The sequence below is a fragment of the Suncus etruscus genome, chromosome 6 (assembly GCF_024139225.1).
Source record: "Suncus etruscus isolate mSunEtr1 chromosome 6, mSunEtr1.pri.cur, whole genome shotgun sequence".
Classification (NCBI taxonomy): Eukaryota; Metazoa; Chordata; class Mammalia; order Eulipotyphla; family Soricidae; genus Suncus; species Suncus etruscus.
This window is the reverse complement of record NC_064853.1, coordinates 107,364,875-107,391,388: the sequence shown is the minus strand read 5'-3', so window position 1 is coordinate 107,391,388 and position 26,514 is coordinate 107,364,875. Positions and strand designations below refer to the sequence as shown.

Sequence of the window (26,514 nt, the reverse complement as noted above, 5' to 3'; positions counted from 1 at the left end):
CAGTAGGGTAGGATGCTTGTTTTGCATGCAGCCAACTTGGGCTCCATCTCTAGTATCCGACTTGAGCCCTACCAGGTGTAATTTCAAGTGCAAAATCAGGGGGCCAGAGCAATAGCACAGAGGGTAGGAAGTTTGCTTTGAATGCAGCCAACCCAGGACCTACCTGGGACTGATCTGTGTTCCCTGAGCATCCCTGAGCCTACCAGGAACGATTTCTGAGCACAGAGCCAGAAGTATCCTCAGAGCACTGCCAGGTGTGGCCCAAAAATCAAACAAACAAACAAACAAACAAAATAAAGTGCAGAGTCAGGAATAAACCCTGACCACTTCTGGTCAAGAACAAAAACAAAACAAAACAAAGATTCATAAAAATATGTCAATTCTATGGGTAGAAGAACATTTGAATATACAGCATATTCAGTTCAATTTTAAATGAAAATTTACTGTAGGGGCCGGAGAGATAGCATGGAGGTAGTGTGTTTGCCTTGCATGCAGAAGGATGATGGTTCAAATCCCAGCATCCCATATGGTCCCCCAAGCCTACCAAGAGTTATTTCTGAGTATAGAGCCAGGAGTAACCCCTGATCGCTGCCAGGTGTGACCCAATAACCAAAAATAAAAAATTTACTGTAGTAATACTGTGTATTTTTGCACACGTAAACGTAAAAATATAAAGATAAAAATTATCTTAATACATTCATATATTTGAGTAAGTACATACTCTTTCTGTAGACTCTGAAACTCTGAAACTCTGAAAATACTAAATTGGAAAATAATTGAAAAAACTGAAAAATAATGAGCCAGAAGACAAGACATATAAGCAAATCAATCTTTAAGGAAAAATTAAAATAAACTGAAGACCTTGACACGCATAAAAAAACTTTCTTCTGGAAGCAACATAATTTTTTTTCTTCCCTTTTTTTCTGGTTTTGGGTCACACCCAGCAGCGCTTAGGGGTTACTCCTGGCTCTTTGCTCAGAAATTGCCCCTGGCAAGCACAGAGGACCATATGGGATGGCGGGATTTGAACCACCGATCTTCTGTATGCAAGGCAAATGCCTTACCTCCATGCTATCTCTCTGGCCCCCATAATTATTTGTTAACCCAACAATAGACTTGCCTATATCCACTACTTTAGTTATAAAAGTGTAGAAAATGCATGCAAACAAATTTTGTGGATCAAGTGCAAGCAATTTGCATCATGTGGAAGAACCACAATGTACCATTTGTATATAAGATGTTGAAGACTGTATACATTAACTATGAGATGAACATATTTTATTTTTTATATTAAAATAAAAAATTATTTTACTTTATTTAAACACGATGCGTGTTATCATCGTTAAGACTCCTAATCTCTCTTGGAAGTCATGGAAAGGCCAGAGGTAGAGAAGCAAAGTTAGACATGGCCACAAGAGGGCCACATCTCTGGGCAGAAAAAAGGAGTTTTCAGCAGTTAAATGGTGGAGTTCATGGGACCGGAGTGATATAACAAGCAGGTAAGGCATTTGCCTTGCAAACAGCCAACTCAAGTTTGATCCAATATGATCCCCCAACACAGCCAGGAATGACCCCTGAACTCAGAGCCAGGAGGAACCCCTGAGAACCACCGGGTCTGTCCCAAAAATCAATCAGGGAGGAGTGATAATATAGTAAGTAAGGCGCTTGAGTTCAACCCCTCACTTCCCCTATGGTACTCTGAGCCCACCAGGAATACCTGAATGCAGAGCCAGGAGTAACCCTTAAGCAACAGGACAACACACAGGAAACTACAGGACTAACAAACATCCTAGAAGCAATCTACATCTTAGCCAGTATTTGACAACAGTCTCAAAACTTTCAGCTTCTGGTTTTGAGTACATGGGAGAGCAATGGTTGGTCTGAGGGAAGATACTCATGTTTTAGTGAGACTTGGAAATACCCAAGAGGAAAAATTAATCGAAAGTACTCTGGCAATCAACAGTTATCAAAGCCAAAATGTGTCCAGGATTAGTTTTCAGAAGAAAAAGGCAGTTTCTGGGAAGAGAGAAATCACATGCATTTAAGTTCAGGGTACTCACCCATTCCTATCGCAAGGCAGAACTCCCCAGAGATCTAAGCCTTCTCTTGTTAGGGTGCCTGTCTAAACAGAAACAAGTTCTTGGTTTACTCTGATGATCCGGCAGTCCTATAGTTCACTTAAACATATTTCAACAGGGATATTTGGTACAAACAATATTTTTTTTCATTTTCCACAAACAATATTTAAATCACACTTTAAGGAGGAATAAAATGGATAGTCAATATCTGGGAATCTGGGTGGGAACCCTGATGAACTCATACCAGTTGTATGACAAGTGGAGGCTTTTAATCTCTTTAAACTTTCATTTTCTAGGTAAAGAAAGAAAGAAAGAAAGAAGTTTCCAACTTAAATATTTCAAAAGTTTCTTTCTTTTTTTTTTGTGGTTCAAATAGAATGTATAAATATCAAAGTCTTTGGTAAAGTCTTCTTTATTTGACCATAAAATGGGCAAATTCCAGTTTAAAGTTAACAGGATTTCATAAAAAATTAGTATTAGGAATAAAATTAAGTAATGGAAGTAGAACCAATAAAGAAATTGTTCATTATTTGACACCTTTAGCAATAAAAGTTGCTTGCTGGAATTTTTCTCAGAGCATGTAGAGATGAAAAACTTGAACTGGAAAAATATAATCTGCAGGACCTGGCCAAATTATTTTTACCCTCTAATTATCAGTGATCTGGAGAGATACCATAATGGGCTGAGCATAAACCTTATATGCCAGAAACCCAGGTTCTGTTCTCAGCATCACATGGTCTTCCAAGAATCATGTGGTCACCATTAGTGACCCTTGTAAACCCAAACCAAAATAAATAAATTAGAGAAAATGATTCCATTTCTAAACTTCAGAAGCCTTATCTAAACCTGATTATAATTGTATAGGGTTGTTGTAAAGATAGCATGAGATAACACAAAAAGTGCTGAATTTAATGTTTAGAATACTATAATGATAAACCATATAATTAGTACATCTTTTACTCAAATTCATGTCATAATTATCAATCCCACCCTAATTTATTTCTCAAGTCCAAGAATATGATCCCACAAGTACCAACTTTCGATGTCCATTTGATTATAAAATAATAAAATGATAAAAAAACAATGTTAGCCCTCTATTCTTAGTAGAGCTCTCTGATACTTTTGTAATTATAAAACACAGCATTGATTTCATTAATCTATGCAATCAAAAAATGTTAATGTACTCTATAATAGAGTTTCAGTTTGAAAAGAGGGGGAAAGTTGTGAAAAAGATTGGATATAATTGTACAACAGGGAAAATACACTTAAAATTACTTAAAGTAGTTAAAATGATTGATTTTGCTTTATGTATATTTTATATCAATAAAAATTCTAAATTGACAAAAATGTTTAAAGAACTTTCAATGACTCCCTACTTCCATCAGTCTGTAAAAACTTCAAATCAAAATGTTAAGGCTTCCAAATACTGTCTCTTGTTACTATACCTAAGTCTAGTCAAAACCATTCACTACTAAATAAAGTGATATACATGATACCCCTTCACTAATAATATTGTTAACCATAGTGTTTAAAAGGGCAAAAGTAAATGAGAGAGAGAAGAAAAATGCCTGCCACAAAAACAGGCAGGGGAGAGAGCAGCAGGGAGTGCAAGAGGGAAACTGGAGACATTGGTGAAGGGAAATGTATTCTAGTGAAAGTTTTTGTACACAGTATGAGCTAAAACTCAATCATGAATAACTTTGTAACTGTGGAAAAATAAAATGACTGTATTATAAACAACCTTGTAAACCACAGTGTTTAAATAAAGTAATTTTCAAAAATCTAAACAGCAAAACAAAACCATCTACGATTTCTTTCATATCTCCATGACTGTATTTAACTGCCTACATTGTCTTTTTATACAGATTTCTAATTTTTTACACTGTAGATGCTTTGATGATGCAAGAGACAGCCTCTCCTAAGCTAGCAGTTTGTAGAGCCAAGAGACTCAACCAAAACCAAGTCTATATCGTATATATAAATAAATGAGCTCTATATCTTCTTTGCTTTCAGGCCCACTTATGAACAAATAGCATCCACCACTACCATTTCAAGCTCACTGAAATCACACAAGCTCCCATCAGCTTTTTTGACTCCCTTGTCTTCCCTCCTGCAGAAAGAACAATAAATTCCAAAGTCTAAGCCCTTGCCTCACACTCCCTTTGCTTCCTAAACAAAACCTGTCATTTCTCCTGTGACTGCACAATGCCTTTCTTCTCTAGGGAAACTGCAAATAACATGGAGCTTTTCTTTCAATGACACTGACCTCACTCCAATCAATCAGTCACTTTTCTAACTAAAGACTTGGACACAAAATAGTCCAACTGCTCCATCTTACCTTTTAACAACTCCACCTTCATATCTAGATCACATAGTCCATTACACTGAAAGAATACACTAAATGGATGGTACAGTAAAAGTATGATTAGGAGGGCAACATATGCTGCTCAAAGCTCACTTATTTATTTCTTTGGATGCCACATATGACAGTGCTCAGAACTTACTCCTGATTTTGCATTCATAAATCATTCCTGGAAGAGTTCAGGAAACCATACGGAGTACCCAGTTTGGCCAGGTTGCAAGGTAAGCACTCTGCATGCTATACTATCTTTCAATCTCCTGTTCAATAATAACTAAGCAATATACCACAGATGAAAAAATAGTAAGGGTTTGACTGCTATTAAGCAGTTATAGAATTATAATTATAATCAAAACTCATCATAAGTCAGCAAAATAAACTTTCTTTTTATTAGTTAATTCAATAAATAGTTGAGAATTCACATTAAGGCAGGCTATATTCTTAGTTTTTGGAATAGGTCAGTAATTATCGTAAAAAGGTTAAATTTTGTTGTTTGTATAGGCTTTCATAGACTATTAGAGTTGAAAGAATCCCTAAAGATGAATCTATTCATGTCCTCATTCTCTTCTCTACACCCCAGGATGTGGGAGCTCAAGACACTTACCTTTCCTAGGTCACACACTCAACCAGAGATAAAATAAAATCCAATACCACTTATACATCCTCTATTGCCAGAATTCAAAAACATCCTAGGGGAAAAAATGTCAGTGAAAAATGAGGATGAAACACACATACCTTGTCAAAGCAAACAAGGTTTAATTGTCCACAAACATTGATTCTTTGGGGGCTGATGCAAAATATGCCTTTCTTTTTCAGCCTCCTCTGAGCATAGATAATACCCGTGGTGAGAGCTGCAGGTAGAGCAGGAGGAACTGCAATTGTGATGACATCCAGAGCTTTCTTCACCACCTCTTCAGGAGATTCCTGGAAGATAAAATTACTCTTTAGCTATCATACAGAAATTGGTAATAAATGCCTTTGGGCACATGATTGCCTATAATTGATTTACTTCACTGGTTGAAATTCCTAGAAATGATATGAGTGGATTAAAGGGTAAACATGTTTGTGACTCACTGGAGTCACTGGATGAAGTTCCTAGAAATGATATAAGCAAATCAAGGGGTAAAATATGTTTTTGACTCTCAACATATTTTGCAAAAGCACAAGAAAAGCCTTGAATAGAAAAATAATGTGATCATCAAAGAGCATTGTGCCAACTTGCAATGACCTTACCACTATGGGTATCTCAGCTTTATTTTAAATTTTTTCTTTAAAATCTAGACAATTCTACATTCTAGGAATAAATAAACACAACTTGAAAATAAAAAATACAGTGTAGTGAACATTGTGTAAGAGTAGAAACAATTTAATAAATATGTTTATTCCATTAATCTAACTATTGCTAAGGAGCATAGTGATCAATTGCTTTTATTTCAAAAATGGAAGTGCAAAAGCAAATTTCGGTGTCTTATATTATTTCCCAGGTTATAACCCATATTGTAGATCATAAGTTCCCAAAATTGTTTAGCTTTCCCCCTCCCCTCACTATATAGGAAACAAAAATCACTGTATTGTCATAGAAATCTTTTTTCTTTAAGGAAAATAAAAGTAACCCCACCTTACTACGTGCCAGACAACCACCACCTGGATTATTCACCTGCTCACTCGGGGATGGGATCACCCACTTGGGAAAGAAACTCCGTGAATAGCAATCACATCACAGGTTAATAAATGTGAGGACCTCGAAAATTTGGCAACAGGAAGATTTTCTGAACATGAGAATACCAAAAGTTAATGAAAAATCAAAAGCATAATAAATTCAAAGTGTTTCTGATAGTGCCCACCCATGTAGCATGTCTTATGCAAAAAAAAAAAAGGTCACAAGGGGAAAAAGTTTAATAACTCTGTTAGATTCAGATCAACATGCAGTATAAGTGAAGTTAAGTCAGAAAAAGCATAAACAGAGGATGATTTCACTTACCTGTGGTATATGAAACAAGTGGATGAGAAAATGCAATGAATGTAATGAAAAGGGAATGCTTAGATCACTTCTGTCCCCAGAATATAGGAAGGAAGAAGGAGGGAAAAATGAAGGAGAGAGGAATAAGATGAGAAAGGAAAGTAATGGGGGTAGAGGGTCATAGTCCTAAAGTATACTGGTAATGTGAAAGTATAATACAACTCTATAACCAAAGCATGGATTCAACAATATGAAAACATGAGATCTAAATAAAAATCACTGAACTTTGAAATGTGCTTGTATAGGTGTCAGGCAGAGGTTGGGGGGGAGTTTGGAGGAGTGAGCATGAAAACACCTCTGGAGAGAAGTTGACACTGATGGTGAGAATGGCATTAGCATATTATATGCCAAAGACTCATTGATTAATAACTTTGAAAACCATGGCCCTTCCATTTAAAATAACTAAATTATAAGAGCTCAACGTGCAGGTTATTTATGCATCTATTTAAATATACCCATGTCCAGATATGCATATTTGAAAAACAAAAGTAGCTCACCCCACTCAGCACATAGACACACAAAGTATAGATCATCCCGATGGTGGCTGTTCCCACGAGGCACAGGAGAAATCTGATAGCATCCCTGTAGAGCTTAAAATTCATAGGCTTGGGGTAGAGAATGGATCTCACAAGGTCTCCTTTTGCAGTGTTGAATCCTGAAGTAGCAAACACAGACCACACTGTCAGGATGTTGAATTCTACTGCTGGTGTTCTTATAAACCTCAACATTTCCTTTGCTTTTTCCTAGCTAGAAACAGTGTTCAAACCCAAATGCAATTAAATAATAATTGGAAAAATACAAAAGTACTAGAACGGAAAATCATACCTGTTTCAAAGTCTATCACTTTCTAGCCTACTTTCTCTCTACTTTTAATTTCAGTGCATCCTAAAGATAAGAAACCACTATGCTGGGAGAAAAGCACAGGTTTTCCAAATAGAATTTTGTTCTAAGGAAACATAATAGAAGTATTATATACATGCTATATACACACTTTGCACTAATCATTTGTTGTATATATGCATGTTTTGTTTGTTTGTATGTATGTATATATAATGAATGGCCCAGTAACATTGGTAGATTCTATATTTTCCAGTGTCAGATTTTCTCTTTCTAGCACTATCTAAAAATACTTAAGATTTGGGATTAGAAAAGCTGTGTTTTTGTTCCAGTTCTGTAAAAAGAAATAATAATACTGCCTGTGTGATTTTGAGTGACTATTGCTGGTGGTACTTAGGAACAACTCTCAACACTGTGCTTGAGGATCACTCCCATAATACTTGGTGGTGTAGTACCAGGGATGGAACCCAATCAGTCCTCCCACATGAAAAGTATGTTCAGCCCATTGAGTTCTGTCCCTTCCCTTCTCTCTTTTCTTCCCCTCTCTCCTTGACTTTGTGATTTTTCAGAAGACTACTTGAATTCTGTGGACCTTCACTTATTCATGTGCAGAATGAAGACAGTACCCATCTCTAATCTGTTGGGATGATATGTAGTAATTATATACAAAATGCAGAGTATATCAACAGTAGTTATTGAGTTACTGTTATCAATATTATTCTTAATAATAAGGTATATAACAGTTTCATTCACATTTAAAAGATACAGATTTATGAAGCTATCTACTTGGTCAATGTAAGGAATTAGGAAAACAAAATGAAAGTATTGTGTTAAAAAAAAAGGAATGGGCTGGAGAGATAGCATGGAGGTAGGGTGTTTGCCTTGCATACAGAAGGACAGTGGTTCAAATCCCGGCATCCCATATGGTTCCCGAGCCTGCCAGGAGCAATTTCTGAGCATAAACCCCTGAGCACTGCCAGGTGTGACCCAAGAACCAAAAGAGAAAAAAAAAAGGAATGATAACAACTAACCAGTCTGTAGGACCACTGCACTGACAATCCCGGAACAGGTTTTGTTGGCCTGGATCACCTCTGTTCCACAGAAGAGGACATGCCGTTTATAATCCACTTCATTCTGTGTCTTCCAAGACACTGAGGTATCCATCTTGGGCAAGGGAGTTTTAGTCACTGGAATGCTTTCTCCTATAGAAAACAAGATTCTCATTTTGTGAACTTGTATGCCTTTGTCATTTAAAATTTCTTGAAACCTATGAGATTCTCATGGGTCTGGGACAACCCTGGGAATGGGAGATACAGAGAAATGTAAAATAAAAATTCACAATTTGTGAGATCACACCAGGTACCCTATTTCTAAACCCATGCAGCCAGGTCTAAAGAAACAGTGTAGTAGTGAAGAAATAATAATAGCTGATGTTGGTCAGGAGCGAGCCATGGAGCCATTCTGCCTTTTACCTTGATATCTCTCAGACCACCAAAAGCCAGACTGCCTTTCTTTATTAAACCAATATCCAATACACAGGAAAGAGGGAGGTTGAGTGAGAGACAAAAGTACCTATCCAGTGGGCTTTTACATATCAAAAGAAGAGGTTTAAGGAAGGAGGAAGTTGGGGGAAAGCCTTTGTCCTGGGAATAGCTGAATGTCCTCCTAAGGAAAAGAGCATAGTTCTTGTTTTTCAATTGCTTTGTTGTCTAATGAAACTATCTACTATCAATAGATTCTTGAGTGCAAAGTCAGTAGTAAGCCTTGAACATTGGGGGCTGTGATCCAAACAACTAAAACAAAACAAAACAAAACTAAAAGAGATTCCTCTAGGACAGGGCCACAAAATGTTGTACGGAGGGCCATTTGCGGCCCAAGGGCCACAAGTTTGAGACCCCTGGTTCCATATTATAAATACTAAGGGAATTGTAAAATCAAGCATGGGGGCTAGAAATCACTACCTGGGCACTGTCACTTGTGCAGTCTAGACTGTGTGGTGTCAAAATAAAGAACCATGAGAATTATGTAGGAACTAAATCATGCAGAGGCCTTTTGAACGTATATTTACCATAAGTGTATCAGTGTTTGACTTTGGGCACTTGTAACAGGAGTATGAGGAGACTTAGCTCTGAACCAGGAAAAGCAGATCATATTTATGTGCAAGACAAGGGATGAATAGTTGTCTAGACAGGATGACATCTACACAAACAATTGGGCAACAATCAATCAAGAATCCCAGTTGGAGAGGATGAGGTCCAAACTATGTAGCTGTCAGTGAGAGTAGAAAGTGCTGGACTTGAAATATAACGAAATAAGAGGCTACAAAATTTGGGGGAGGTTTTTGTACTAGCAGGTCATGGAACAGAAGAATTCAAAATGGTTTCCTGGCATTGGATTTAGGAAAACAGGCAGAGAGAATAATTATCCAACAGAGAGCAAAGGGAAAGACATTTTCAGTCACCAAGAATTGAAAGTCTTGGGAGATGACTATGGTGAAATGCCGTCTAGGTGTTCAGATATTTATATAAATTTGGAGTTAAGATTCATCAGATTTGCAAGGATAAAAGCCATGAAAAGAGACAAGTTTGTGCAGCCAGCAAGAATAGAATAAAAAAAAAAAAAAAAAAAAAAACTCAATAGGTATCCCAGAGCAGCACCAACATTCTAGGAGCTCTTAGAGTAAGGAAGTTGGCCAGGTTGGTCAGTAGTAGGAGAATTTAGAGGCATGTCTTAGTTCTGAAACAATCAAGAAATGGTCAGAATTGTAAAATGTGGAAGGTAGGTCAGGAAGAACACAAGTAACTCTTTGGCCAGTACAGTGGGTGAGGCAGATTATAGCATGTTGTAAGTGGTAAAACAAATGGTAAATAATGCTGAGAAAAAGAAGTATGGACGATTTGTTCTGAAGCCTAAACTGATATTTGTAGAGTAAGAGTTATCAAGTCAGAGATGTTCCTGAAGATAGGTCTATTCTGACTTTGCAAACTTGTGTTTGGTTTTGCAAAATCCCCCATATAAAATAATTGTGATTCTGCAGTTAATGGATATTTTTATTTTTTGGAAAGAGAAAGCTGATCTGCCATGCTATATATTTGTAAGTTCTCATTGTGTTCCTATCTTCATTTCTAGTCTTGAGGATCTACTGGGAAAGGGGATTTGATTTGGGCTTTAATGGAAGACACAGTAGAATGTGTTTTCACAGCATCTCAAATCCTTTTTGAAAAAGATGTCATGATTCATTTTTACCTCACAGAATTGATGGTACACCTATTTCCTCCAAATACTTATGCAGGTGAGATTGCAAAGCACTGCAAGTTTGAACAATCACTTGGCATCTCTGGACCTCAGTTTGCCTATTTGAGAGGCAATGGCCTGTATGTTTTTTCCAGTTCCAGAATACCACTTAAAGATAAAATATTCATGGCTAGAGAGACAGTCCAGCAGGTAGGACACTTACCTTACATGCTGCTGAACCGCACTCAATCCCCAATATCCCCTATGGTTTCTTGAACCCACCAGGAGTGATTCCTGAGTGCAAATCCAGAAGCAACTCCTGAACACTCCTAACTATGGCCCCCAAGCCAAAAATAAAATATTTAAACTACCCAGGATTGGCAAGTCAAAGTAGCTGAATTGTCAAACCCTGCCTCATTAGTTAACATTTTCAAGCTATGATTTAAAGATCCTGGATAGAATCTTTATATCTCAAAATGTGTGTGTTTCAAGATTGGCTTCAAACCTCCCAGTTAACCAAATGATATCTTTTATATAAAAATGCTAAATACAAAAGTCACAGATGATTCTGAAACATCGAATGATCTCTAAAATCTTTGTAGATAAAATGCCAGGACAGCAATCATTCTTTATTGGAGAAGGCTGAATGTAAGAACCAGGGCCTGAAAGGATAGAATAGTGGGTAGCGTGCTTGGTTTGCATACAGCCAACCTAGATTTGATGCCCACATTCCTTTGGTCCTCTGAGCACTGCCAAGAGTGATTCCTGAGGGAATATCCAAAAGTAATCCCAAAACATCTCTGGATGTACTCCTCCACCCAAATACAAATGAACAAAAGTAAGTCAGCTCTGCACATAACAGGGTGCTGAAAGGAGGTAAAGTGATATGCATAATAACCTTTCAGTAACAGTATTGCAAACCTTGGTGCCTACAAGAAAAAAAGGGAGAGATAGAAAGAGAGAGAAGAAAAGTGTTTGCCATAGTGACAGGCTGGGAGGGGGTGCAGGGACGATAACTGGATAACTTGAGACTTGATGGCAGAAAATGAACATTGGTGATGAGATAGAAGTTGAAATAAAGTATGCCTAAAACGCAATGTTTTGTTTTTTTTTTAAATGAATCAGCATTCATTTGAATTCTCAGGACCATCAGGCTTAAAGGACGGCTTAAACTCCTGCGAAATGGAAGGTGCCTCCAGCAGCCCCAGCAATGCCATTATCACATAGGTAGAGGAGGAACTTGGCAAGACTTTTATAGGTTGTTAGCCCAGCAATAGAATCCTACCTGTCAGCATGCCTTCATTTACCACACAGCTTCCATCCATCAGAATGGCATCACATGGCATCTGTACTTTGTTCCCTGTCAAAATTAACAGATCTCCAGGTACCAGGAAGCGTGATTCCATCTCTTGAACTCCAGCTGAAAGTGTGAGAGACAAAGTTGTCAGGTTTTTTGGTTGTTGGGGTTTTTTTTCCTCATAAAACCACATATGGCTACTCCCTAAATTGGAAAGCAATAAAAAGGCAAGCCAAGTATTATGTGTTTGTTTTGATTTGAACAAAGTTTCTGCTCAACATTGAGTCCAAATCTGGGAACTAAATAAATAAATAAATACTTTATTTATATAAAACTTAAAATTTGAGGAAGAAAAAAAGTAAGTAAAATTAACTACCTAATAAATGATGTATTCTAACAGATTCAGGAAACATTTCTGAAACTTATGGACAAGAGGACACAATTCCTTTAAAGAGAAAGATCTGTAGCAAATAACTATAGGAAAATACCCTATATATTAAGATATATTAATTAATAAAAAGATATTAATATATTAAGATACAGATATATTAAGTGATAGTTACATTACAAAGCTAAAATGGCATAAAATTTATAGCAAGTGACTTGTTAAGCAGTTTATTTTATTTGTTGTTATTTTTAACTTGAATTTTTCTTTTTTAATATTAATTCCTTTACTTAAGCATCATGGTTACAAACATGTTCGTAAATAGTTTTCAGCTATAAAATGCACACATCCTTCACTAGTGCAAGTTTCCCAACACAATATCACCTATTTCTATCCTACCCCTATCTCCTGCCTGTCTCTGAGACAGGCATTGTCTTTCTCTCTCTGTCATTGTCATAAATGTTATTAATGAAGTTATTTCTCTAGCTGCACGTAAACTCTGTGGAAGGCTACAAAAGTAATGCATAAGTATCAATGGACTTCTTATACACAAATAATGATAGAAAACAGACATTTTTTAAAAATTCCATTCACAATAGCACCACAGAAATTCAACTACCTTGGATTCAAGTTAGCTAAAAACTAAATAACAAAGAAAACTATAAAACATTGCTTTAATAAATAAAAGAAGACTCAATGAAATGGAGACATCTATCCTGTTTATAGATTGGGAGGAATAACATCATTAAAATGACAATACTCCCTCAAAGCATTATACAGATTTAATGCAATCCCTCTAAGGATAGCCAGGATATTCTTCAAAGAAGTGGGTCAAACACTCTTGAAATTCATTTGGAATAATAAACACCTCAAAATAGCTAAAACAGCCCTGAGGGGGAAAATGGGAGGCATCATTTTTTCCAACTTTAAATTGTACTACAAAGCAAAAATCATTAAAACAACATGGTACTGAAATAAAGACAGACCCTCAACTCAATTGAATTGACTTGAGTATTCAGAAAATGTTCCCCAGGCATACAATTTATTAATCTTTCATAAAGGGACAAGATATGCAAAAATGAAGCAAGGAAAACCTCTTCAACAAATGGTGTTGGGACAACTGGTTAGCCACATGCAAAAAAGTGAGCTTAGACTTCTATCTAACACCGTGTACAATGGTCAAATCAAAATTAATTAAAAACCTTAATATCAGAACTTAAAACTATAAGGTATATAGAAGAAAGCATAGGCAAAACACTCCATGACATTGAGACTAACAGCATCTTTCAGGAGGAAACACCACTGTCCAAACAAGTGTAAACAGAGATAAACAAATGAGATTATATCAAACTGAGAAGCTTCTGCACTTCAAAGGACACAGTGACTAGGGTAAAAAGGTCACTCAGGAAATGGAAGAAACTATTTGCCCAATATCCATCATATAAGGGGCTAACATCTAAGATATACAAGGTACTGACAGAACTTAACGAGAAAAAAAAATCTAACCCCATCAAAAAAAATGGTGAAAAAAATGAACAAACATTGCCTCAAAGAAGAAATACAGATGGCCAAAAGGCACATGAGAAAAATGCTCCACATCACTAATCATCAGGAATTTGTAAATCAAAACAACAATGAGATATTATCTCATGCCACAGAGACTGGCAGACATCACAAAGTACAATCAGTGCTGGAATGGATATGGGGAGAAAGGAGCTCTCAATCACTATTGATGGGAAGATCATCTAGTCCAATTTCTCTGGGAAACAATATGGATAATCCTTTAAAAATAGGACATTGAGTTCCCCTATGATACAACAATACCTCTCCTATGGATATACCCTAGGTACACAAGAACAAAATACAAAAATGCCCTCTGCACCCCTATGTTCACAGCAGCACTATTTACAATAGCCCAAATCTGCAACAACCCAGAAGAAATGGTGGTACACCTACATGATGGAATACTACACAACTGTTAGAAAAAATGGTCACAAAATTTGCCTATACATGAATGAATAAAGAGACTATATTGAGTGAAATACGTCAGAAGGAGAAAGGTAAACAAAGAATAGTCTAACTCATTTTTGGGATTTAAGAAAAATAAAACACAGTATATTAATAATTCCCAGAAATGATAGAGATGAAGGGTCAGAGTTTTTAAATGCTCACACTTATATTAAGAAAAATGAGGGTTAGAGAGATAATATGCTGAACACTTGTTCCACATGCAGGAGACACTTATTTAATCCCTGGCACTGCCTGGTCCCCTGAGCACTGCCAACAGAGTCCCCGATTCTTGGCAGGGAATGGGTAGAAGTCTCTAAATACTTCTGTGGCATGCTCCCTCCAAAGAACAACAACAACAAAAAGTCAATTTCCCCCTTCAAAGCAAGGGGCCTGCTTCATTTCTGATTCCCTTTCTTATTCAGCCCCACTGAAGAAAATTACCAATGTATATTAAAATAAACTAAAATGAGTTCAACAGTGTACATTTGTGATTTTCTAGAGAGAATTAGAGCTATAGATTATATAAGGATATATATTTATCTGTTTTTCTTTTTTCTAATACGGTACACATATCATCTAATTCTATTCTCTTATTTTGGAGCAGTGAAAAATCCCATAGTAATGTGTAAAGCTAGAACCCCAATTTTGATTTCTAATAAACCAGAGCTCTTTTATTTAATGGCTGGTTACAAGACTAGATCAAGAAACATATAATATTAACTAAATTCTGTGCCATTAAGTAAGTGTACAAATAGTGATGCTCAGACAAAAATCAAATCCAACTTATAGAATTCTGGCTGTCTAAATATGCAACAATTTGAGTCTCAAAGTAAACAGTAAACAAAAAACTAATGCACCAGATGAATAAGGTTCATGAATTTATAAAGACATATGTAATGTATAAATAAATGAAGAAAAACATATATCTTCATCATAAAATGGCAATTAATAGAGAAGGAAGGATAAAATTAGAAAATCATCATTTGGCAACTATCAAAGTAATCATTAAGTTAGCACAAAATATTAATGAACTAAAATTAGTGGGTAAAAGTTTGATGAAGATGGTTTATTTATATAGATTCAAAGTGTCTCTCAACAAAATAACTACTAATTACAAAGGGGAAAGAGCAAATTTACAATTAAGAAACCTGGCAGAAATCATTTAATTAAGTAAACCCAGTTAATGTCACCAGTAATAGGACAAATTTAAATTATATACCACCTGAGAGGAACTGGTAAGAACATAGTATTACTTCTCTGATATCCTGCCCAAATTGCATGGCCTGAATTTAACTACAAGGGAACATCACAGACAAGCCAAATTAAGAGACATTCTACAAAATGAGTTGAAAGAGTCAAGGTCACAAAAATCAGTAAAAGACTAAAGTGAGTAAAAACTCTGTGTGATCCTGAATTCTTTCTAATAAATAATTTTGAGAGATAAGTGGAAATTTCAAATGGTAAGCAGTCATTAATATTAACTGAAAATATGAACTTCTGATACTGACAGTTACACTGTCATTTATGTAGGATAATGTCTTTGTCTTGATGGTATTTGTACTAACATCAGGGCAGGTCAAGTTGTTATGGAGCAATTCTATCACATAATTCAAGAAAAACAGTTGTTGAAACTATGCTTGAAACTTTTCTATAAGTTATAATCTATTTAAGAGACATTGATAAATCTAAAATCCATCTGAGATAAATATATGTGTAACAATACTGCTCATCTATCTAATTAGAAAAATATGTTTTCAACAGGCTTTATTGGCAAGGCTGGAGGAAACAGGTCTCCCACACATTTATGATGCAAAAAAAAAAAAAGACGAATACATTTTCTATGAAAATACATTTGGCAATATGTATTTGGCTTATTTATTCAAAGTATATATGTGCTTTTCTCTCATTCATTCAAACCTTCTTTACAGCTTATCAACTTTCTAAAAGTCAGTAGGCTGGGTTATTACAGAATACTTTCATTTGTTCCCCTGGATATTTTGTTCCTCTGTTAAGTATCTAGAAATCATAGTTTCATTCATATATTTTGTATGGTTTTTTTTTGTTTGTCTTTGATTGTTTCAGTTGATGGATATATATGGTCCTCACTTTGGCTATAAGTGAATCTTCACCTCCAAAAAATGTTTTGGTGATTTTGCTATCTTAAATAGAACATTTTGCATATACAAGTGAAACAATGGACAAGATATGATAATGGAACCATATGTTTCATTCAAGACCAATGATCATTAACTCATTGAATCTTGTCTTCAACTGTTTGACCACCTCCTTCTCTTTGAATTACTTTGGAATTATTCCAAAATTATCATTTAATTTAAAATATTTTAGTATATTTCTAAAATACATTAATTTTTCAATTCCTTTATCATTCTAAGTTTTAACTTAAGTTTTAACTAAAGTTTTTACTTAAAATCTTCAATTATAAAATTTTCAAATTTCCTTAGCTGAACCACAGACATTTATATGAAACATATATTTTTAAATCATATTCTAACTTTTTGCACATTTTTGTGAGAAAAGAAGTAGCTTGTTTATAAAAGTAGCTACTTTTATATTGATTATATATTCTTATAATTATTTAACAACTTTTTCTATTTCTTGTACTTCTTGTAAATTGGACAGGTAAATATGACTTTGGTTTTTAGTAAGAGAATCTATAGTTGGACAGGTAAATATGACTTTGATTTTTGGCAAGATAATATATCTGTTTGATTTTGGGGGAGGCATAACTGGTGTTACTTAGGAGCTAGTCCAGGCTCAGTGGTTGCTCTCAGTAGTACTGTGGTACATGTGGTGCCACATTGAACTCAGAGATTGAACTCAGGTTTTCTGCATGCATGACATGTGTTCTGCCTAAATTTTGTTCTTCTTATGAGACATATATATGAGTATCTTCTTTCCATTATTTTAAATGACATCAACTTTAAGGCTGGAGTGATAGCACAGCAGGGAGGGCATTTGCCTTGCTCACAGCTAACTCGAATTCAATCCTCAGCATCCCATATGGTCCCTCCAGACTTACAAGAGTAATTTCTGAGTCCAGAGTCAGGAGTAACCCCTAAGCACAGCCAGTTGTGCCCTCCATACAAAAAAAAAAAACCCATCAACTTTATATTTGTAAAACGTTATATATACATTATATTTATATTTATTAGGAGCTTGAAATTTTTACTTGGATCAAGACAACTCATATATGAGGTGAAATATATTAATTCATATGTGATGTAGAATGATTCAAAAGAAAAATATTACTCCTAAATTATTTCAAGAATAAAAAGAACAATCTAGTGATATATTTAACAAAATAGATGTATTTTTCAATCATATACTTTATCTTAAAATTAATCAAATATATATTATGAGACAAAAATACATGCATACAAAATTTTGAACTTGCAAAATGATTGCTTAAAGGTATTAGTAAATATAGTAGGGTGAGGACAGAAGGAGAACAAATCGAGTTTGGGGGTGTTAATTACTGTGGTTTTTATCATATTTTAGCAATTATGATCCAGTTTCCATACTTTAAATATAGTCTGGTTACTGTAAATAAAATTTACCTAAATGAAGCTGTCTCTTTAAAAGGTAAAAAGATCACAAGTTGCTTATCCCATTAAGTAAAATACACCAGATCTATCATGATGGGATTTAAGTTAATGGCTACCAGAAAGAAAAAGAGAAAAGGATATGTGAAGGAGAGAGGCATAGTGACTAAGAGAAAAATACTTGCTAATTTTTCAAATGAAGCCCAATAATGTTATAATCTCATCTTGTATTGAATAAAAAAAAATACAAAGACAATAAAGTGGTTTAAATAGTCAACTAATAGAACTTACCTTTCCTCTCACATATTGAAATGGTAATACAGTTGTGTGACTCAACTAGACGGTGGAGCCTCACAGATTGCTGAAAAAGAAGAGAAAAATAGAGGGGAAAATTTCCACTTGAGGCTAGAGCTCAGATATTTTTCAATAAAGAGCTAGTCAACTGAAAAGACAGTTTGTGCTTTAAACAGAAAGAAAATTCCCAGCATGTTTTATCCTCTTAAAATATTTTTGTATAGTCATAAATTTGGATTCAGTACTTTAGGGCTACAATAAAAACATTCATCATATACCTAAAAAACTTCAAAAACTAAGCATTACTTCAACATCAAATAGCTAATTTATAAAATCATAAGGAGTTGGAGGTCCTGCTCTTTTCTCATAGTAATTCTTTTTCTAATTTATGAAGAATGTGGGATATCTTGGATAACTCAATAGTGAACAAAATTTAAATGTAATAAAATTTACCTGATTTTATATTTATTGAATAATTATTGAATCCTATGTCACCTACCTTAATTTCAGAAGAGTTAGGTTTGAACTTCCAGTCACTGAGTAAACCAGATACTGATTTTGTCATTTGAAGCATTCCCTAATTCTCATAGCTTCAAATTATTTACTTGAATAATTTTTCCTAACAATTTGTATTAGAATAATATAAGGACAAAGTATGTCTACCATCACCTCATTATTTTATTACTTTATTCATTCACTCAACGTTTACCAAACATTACATGCCAAAAATTACATGCCAAAAATTACTTCATGTGATAGGTATAGAATGACCAGCCAAAGAGCTATGGTTCTTAATACAAAACAATTCTCAACCTACAGAGGAAAATGCATTTAGTGAAATAATCATTTTCACAAATGTATCATCAAAACCAGTAATAAGGAAAAACAAGGTGATTTGGAAAAATATATAACAAATTGAAACCTGTACAATTTTATTAAAAAGCTGATATAGAAATATATACATTGTCTCTATGAATCTGGAAATGAAAAAGAGCATTTGAACTTAAATGTATATCTATTTTTTTTTTGTTTTTGGGCCACACCCGGCAGTGCTCAGGGGTTACTTCTGGCTGTCTGCTCAGAAATAACTCCTGGCAGGCACGGGGGACCATATGGGACACCAGGATTCGAACCAACCACCTTTGGTCCTGGATCGGCTACTTGCAAGGCAAACGCCACTGTCTCTCCGGGCCCTATATCTATTTTTAAATTACTAGTATCTACAATTTATAATGCAATTATAAAAATAATGAAGAATTAAAATAAAATAGTGTAAAAATAACTATATTCATACAAAAAGACTCTGGGATATTATTATTACTATTAGTCAAATAAGTTTAAAAGAATGTAAGTATGTTCTTTTTAAATAGGAATAAAACTATCTTGATTTGTATTTGTTGATTTGTCTAGATTTTTTTTATTTTTGGGCCACACCCAGTGATACTCAGGGGTTACTCCTAGCTATGCTCTCAGAAATTGCTCCTGGCTAGGGGGACCATATGGGACGCTGCCAATCAGGTTAATTTCCTAGCACCCCATCTATTCACCCCAAAGCCCTACTAATTGTGCTCTCTTAGCACAAGCTCTAAGCAGCCAGGTGTGCCCCCAGATCAAAAATCAATATATAAAATCAGTAACAGACGAACCACACAATAAAAACAAATGAAAGATAATTTATAATATAATTCACAGTATAAAAAATACAAATAGCTTCAAACTTGAGCAAATGCTCAACTCATAAAATAAAAATTGGCATTATAGTTATGGAACACTATTCCCGTTTATATAAAAAGTGATAAAGAAAACAATTATTGTTTAAAAAGTATAAACTGGTATTGCAGTCAAGGTGTTGCTTGATAATATCTACCAAAATAATATACCTATGTTATGATGAATAATTTAAAATATATACATTTTGCATCCTCATAAATAAATAAGTCTACATACCTGTGTATATGCTAGATACACAACTAATGCAATAAAATTTCTATACATTTATAATTTATATATAAACACATGTTTATATGTGTGAGAAAGCAAACTGTGCAAAATTCTCAATGCAAAATTGCTTTAATAGCAAAAGGCTGAAAGCAACCTAAATATTCAGCCATATAAGACTATTTGTAGGTTGTGGGGGGTTTATTTATTTATTTTGGTTTTTGGACCACACCCAGTGACATTCAGGGGTTACTCCTGGCTCTATGCTCAGAAATCACTCCTGGCTTCAGGGACCATATGGAATGCCGGGGATCAAACCCAGGCCCATCCTGGGTCAGCCACATGTAAGGCAAATGCCCTATGACTGTGCTATCATTCCAGCCCCTGTTTTTAGTTTTTTGGCACATCTAAAGATATTATGATTAGATAAAAACTGTAAACACAGGACAGTATATACAGAATATATTTCCACTTATGTAAAATTAATGTGTATTGTTTTGTATTTCCAACATATAGATTATTTGGTTCCATTTTAAGCTCATTAAAAGAAGATCTATAAGGCATAATGGGATCAAGTTGAAGGGATATTCACTTTTAATTTCTACTATTTCTGTATAAACTTTTATTATGTTCATATATTCATTTAAACAAAACCATTAATTTAACAAGATTTTTTTTATTTTAAAAGTATTGGATTGTCAAATAAAATGGATTGAATCCCTCAATATCAGACCTGAATCCATAAGTTATAAGTGATAAAAACAGGCATACCACTTCATGATATTGAAGCATAGTTTTCATGACATTGAAAACTTTCACCAAAGTACTCAAAACTGTTGGCCAGCCAAAGGAAAGCAAAGATAAACAAAGCTGAACTACATCAAGCTTAGAAGCTTCTCTATACCAAGATAAATAATGACCAGTATAAAAAGACATCCACAGACAGGAAGAACATATCTTTTCACTACTTGTCTGATAAAAATGGAGAAAAGAGATGTCTAGAAACTTCCTTTGAGAAGACATACAGATGGCCAAAAGGCCCCACATCATTTATCTCAGGGAAATGCAATTAAAAAAATAACAAAATTTCTCACACAAATGGGTATTGTGAAATGAAATGAAAAATAGAAACAACCAATGTTGGACGTGGGGAAAGGGAGATATTCATTCACTTGTGATGGAAATGCTAATTAGACCAGCCATCGTGAAAAACATTGTGTGCACTTCTTAAAAAACTAGGAACTGAATTTCCATATGACATAGAAATTTTATTTCTTAGTATATATTCCAAAAGACTTGACATTTATTAATATATATACACCAAATGAAGATAAAAAAAATATATAAAGGAATCACTAACAAGCTCGAGAGATACATTGACAGCAACACAATAGTAGTAGGAAACTTAACACATCACTGTCACCAAAGGATAGATTAACCAGAAGGAAAAAATCAATAAGAAAACAACAGCCTTTAATGAGAAGTTGAAAAAGCTGGGCTAAATAAACATTAAAGAACTCTGCACCTACAAACCCCTGAAAACACATATAGACTGCTTGCTGCACAAAACAAGTGTCAATAAAATCATGAAGGTTGATACCACATCAAGTATCTTTTCAGGTCGGATACTTTCAAGTTAGAAAAATATTATAAAAAAGAAAGTTGAAGGACTTGAGCAATAGTATAGCAGGTTTTACCTACGTGCTCTTTCATCCCAGTCCCCATATGTTCCCCTGAGCACAGAACCAGGAATTAATTAACCCTAAGGATGTCCAGATTTGGCCCCAAAACAAAACAAACAAAACAAAAGTGAAAAAAAGATTATTTTTTAAATTTGGACTTTAGACATTTGGAGACTGAAAATACCCAATGATAAGTACAGTGTCAAGGGGTAAATTAAAGAAAAAATAAAATAATTCTCCAATACAAATAAAAACAAAAACTTTGGCTGTTAGAACATATGGAACACACACACACACACACACACACACACAGCAGTACCAAAGGGAAGTTCGCAGCAATGCATCTTACATCAGGAAAGAAGACAACTCAAACTATTTAACTTCACATATAAAGTGAATTGAAAAAGTACAGCAACTGAGCTCTAAATACAGTGAAAGAAAGAAAAATAATAAAAATATGAGCAGAAAAAAATAAATTAGAAATCAGGGAGACAATACAAAAGATTAGTAGTATGAAGAACTAGTTATTTGAAAAATTAAATACAACTCATGGATCTCAAGCTAGACTCATGAAGAAAATAATTCTAATAAATAAAATAAGAAATTAGAGGAGAGAGAATAGAACAGATATTACAGAAATACAAAAAATCATTAAAGACAACTATGAGCAATTCTATTTCAATAAATAGGAAAACATAAAAGGGCACAATTTTCAGAATCATACAACTTCCTGAGGTTGAAGCAGAAGAAATTTAAAAATCTGAATAGATCAATTAAAGCAAAGAAATCGAGGTGATCAAAAGTCTCCCCTAAATAAAAGTCCAGGGGAGTTTATAAGTAAGTTCTACTAAGCCTTTTTAAGATGATCTTTTATATATACTACTCAATTTCCCTCCAAAAAATTGAGATAAAAGAAATTCTTCTAAACAGGCATCACACACACAAAAAGACAATTACAAACCAATATCTCTGATAAATATAGAGGCAAATACCCTCAACAAAATATCAGTGAACCAAGTTCAATGCATCATAAGGTTAATATATGATGACCAAGTGGAACTGAATCTGGGGATGTGACAATGGTTCAACATATTGAAACCAATTAATATATGCTACATAATCAAAGGTAAATATTAAAATCATTTGATCTTGGTTTCTCAAATAGCACAGGTTCAATCCCTGATACCACATAGGTCCCTTGAACCAGCTAGAATTGATCCCTGAGCTCAGAGCCAGAGCACCACAGGGTGTACCTCACCTCCCTTTAACACACACACACACACACACACACACACACACACACACACACACACACACACACGTGATTTTATCACCAGATGCCAAGAAAGCCTCTGACAAAAGTTAAAATGCTTTTTATGATAAAACTCTCACTGACATAGAAATCAAAGGAGCTTATTTTAACAGGGTAAGAGCTAGCTAACGGTAGGCCAAAGTGTTAGCACAGAGGGTAGAGCAATTGCTTTGCATGCAGCCAACCAAGCCAGCTTTGAACTCTAGCCTCCCATATGATTCCATGAACCTGCCAGGAGTAATTTCTGAACACAGAGCCAGAAGTAACCTGTGAGCACCACCATGTGTAGCTGGCAACAAAAAATAAAATAAAAGTTATATACAATAAACTCACTGCTAACATTATACTCAACAAAATACTGAATGTTTTTTTTTTTCTAAGAATGTTCAGGGCCTCCAGATGCCTTAGTGGTAAAGGGCCTGTCTTGCAAGTATGTGGAAGCAGTTTGATGCCCAGAAATAGCTCATATGCACTAGCTTGTATCCCAGCATCCCAGTCAGGATGTGATGCTCACTTATAGCAACCATGAAACTGGATGAGAATAAGAATTAACTATTTATCCTCCCTTGATAAGGTATTTTTCAACATAGTATTTGAAATTTTAGACATACAAATTAAGCAAAGAAATGGAAGAGAGATTCAAACTGGAAAAGAAGTGAAACTATCACTATTGTATATGATAATATACATAGAATGCCCTTTAAAAAAATAAGTAGAATACTGAAAATAATGAGCCAATGCAGTGTAGTGATGAGTTACAAAAAATGGTTAAATTTCTGCACAAAAAAATTAACAGAAGAGAAAAATATTTTTAAATTTTATATATATTTGCATCAAAAATATAAGTACCTAAGAGTCAATTTAACAAGGCAGGTAAAAAACTTATACATCGAAGTCCAAGTTGCTATGTAAAAAAAAAAAAAGACATACAAAATGAGAAAATATTTTGTTTTTATGGATTGGAAGAATTATGCAAGAAGAAGAATTCTTAAAAGGATTATATACTCCCAAAGCATTATACTAATTTAATGAGATCCCCCACCAAAATGACATCCCCCATGTCATTCTTCAAAGACAAAAAAAAAAAGACCTCTTAAAATTTATATGGAATCATAAAACTACAAAAAAGCCAAAAAAAATCATTAGAATAAAAAAAGAATATGAGAGGCATTACATTTCCTGACTTTAAACTATACTCTAACAGTGGTCCTCAAACTATGGCCCACGGGCCACATATTGTATTTGTATCTGTTTTGTTTCTTCATTGCAAAATAAGATATATGCAGTGTGCATAAGAATTCGTTCATAAGTTTTGTTTTTACTATAGTCAGACCCTCCAGTGGTCTGAGGGACAGTGAACTGGCTCCCTGTTTAAAAAGTTTGAGGACCCCAGCAATGAACTATATAATCAACTCAATGTATTATTGGGATGAAAGGAAGTGGAGTACATTTGAGAGCTCAGAAATAAATCTTCAGATTCATGAACAGATAATTTCTAACTTAGAAACCAAAAGCATAGTAGAAATAAAATTATCTTCAATAATTTTATAGATAAAACTGGTTAGACATGTATAAAGAAAAATAAAATTAAACCTCTATCACACACGATGCACAAAAGTTAACTCAAAGTAGATTCAAGATTTAGAGCTTATGCCTCATCTATGGGTTTTAAGAAAAATAAAAGTCATTTTTTCAACAATCCTCTGAGACAATGAGAGGAGGGCTGGAACTTCCAGCTTACTTCATGAAGCTCACCACAAAGAGTGGTGAGTGCAGTTATAGAAATAACTACACTGAGAACTACCATAATCATGTGAATGAATGAGAGAACTGGAAAGCCTGTCTAGAGTACAGGTAGGGGTGGGGTTGGATGGAGGGAGATTTGGGACATTGGTGGTGGGAATGTTGACTGGTGAAGGGGGGGTTGTTCTTTACATGACTGAAACCTAATCACAATCATATTTGTAATCAAGATGTTTAAATAAAGAAAAATATATTAAAAATTAAGCCTAAATTCATAAAAAATGGAGAGCAATAAATGAACAAAAATACTTTATAAAATAGGCTTCAGGGTGTCTTCTGTGATTCAACTATGCAAAAATTAATGCAATTACATCAAACTAAAAGCCTGCATGTGAAAGAAATAATCATAAAAGAAAATAATATTCTAATGAATGGAACAAAATATTTATATTCCATACAAAATATTTGACATAGGCTAATATTCTTAATTAAAATATTATCCTAGTAAATATGATAACAGAAAAACAATCTATCACAAAATGGGACAAAAACTGAAGAGACACTTGTCCAAAGAGGACTCACAAAGTGTTCTTCATTACTAATTATCAAGGAAATTTAAAAAATTGACATTACATTAATTTAAAAAAATTGACATCACCTTAATGAGAAAAATTGGTCCATGTCACAACTATAAGTACTGGTGGGGAGGTGGGACAAAAGAAACTCATCTATAATTGGTGGGGGAAAGCCTCTATGAAAACTTTGAAGATTTCCCTAAAATATTAAAAGTAAAATTATTATATTATTCAGTGATTCCACTGGAAACTCCTAAGTAGAAATGATTCTTGAGCACAAAGCCAGGAACAAGTTTTGAGCAGCAGTGTGACCCAAAACAAAAACAAAATATCAAAGTATACTACCCTACAAAGCTCATTTCTAATATTTTACTGCCTCAGTCCCAACCCTTACTTCCCCCCATCCTCCCATGTAGGTGCAGCTAATGACATGAAGCTCACCACATAAAATGATAAGTTCAGTTAGAAAAATAAATACACGGAAAACTATCATAGCAATGTGAATGAATGAGGAAAAAAGAAAGCCTGTCTCGAGTACAGGTGTGGGTGGGGTGGGGAGTAGGTAGATCTGGGAAATTGGTGGTGGGAATCCTGCACTGGTGAAGGGGGGTGTTCTTTACATGACTGTAATCATACAACTACAATTATATTTGTAATCACGGTATTTAAATAAAGATAATTTAAAAAAAAGAAAGTCAGCAACACAAAAAAAATGTATGTACACTTCTGTAAGACAATAGCTCCTCAATTACTAAAAGTTAAGCATAAAATAAAGTGTTCAGGGAATAGCTCAAAATGAGAGTGTGTGCCTTACCTGCACAAATTTCCATGTTTTATCTTGGAATAGATAGAATTTAGCATCACAGCATATCTCTCCCTAGCATCTCTGATGTAGCCTCAGGGCTACCACAATACTGTACCTGAGAAGTTAGACTTTAGGCTCACTAATCTGGTGATCACTCTGAGTGTCCCTAGACTCCACTGCAAATACTGGAGAGTATATTAAAATTAAGTAAAAGACTGAAAAAGATAAAACATAATTACTAGGGGCCAGAGCAGTGGCGCAGCGGTAGGGCTCTTGCCTTGCATGTGGCTGACTCAGGACTAACCACAGTTCTATTCCCCTGATGTTCAATATGGTCCCCCAAGCTAGAAGCAATTTTGAGTGCATAGCTGGGAGTGTCACC

General features: G+C 34.7%; 1 protein-coding gene across 1 annotated transcript in view; it reads right to left on the bottom strand.

Moving 5' to 3' along the window:
* Nucleotides 1-26,514, bottom strand: part of ATP13A4 (ATPase 13A4) — a 143,831-nt gene that overhangs the window by 50,575 nt on the left and 66,742 nt on the right. Inside the window, exons 8-13 of the mRNA XM_049776029.1 lie at nt 18,075-18,144; nt 11,814-11,948; nt 8,326-8,496; nt 6,955-7,112; nt 5,173-5,361; nt 2,061-2,122 (exon numbers count right to left, since the gene is read on the bottom strand). Coding sequence (XP_049631986.1) covers nt 2,061-2,122; nt 5,173-5,361; nt 6,955-7,112; nt 8,326-8,496; nt 11,814-11,948; nt 18,075-18,144 — 785 coding nt within the window. The remainder of the gene's footprint in view (nt 1-2,060; nt 2,123-5,172; nt 5,362-6,954; nt 7,113-8,325; nt 8,497-11,813; nt 11,949-18,074; nt 18,145-26,514) is intronic.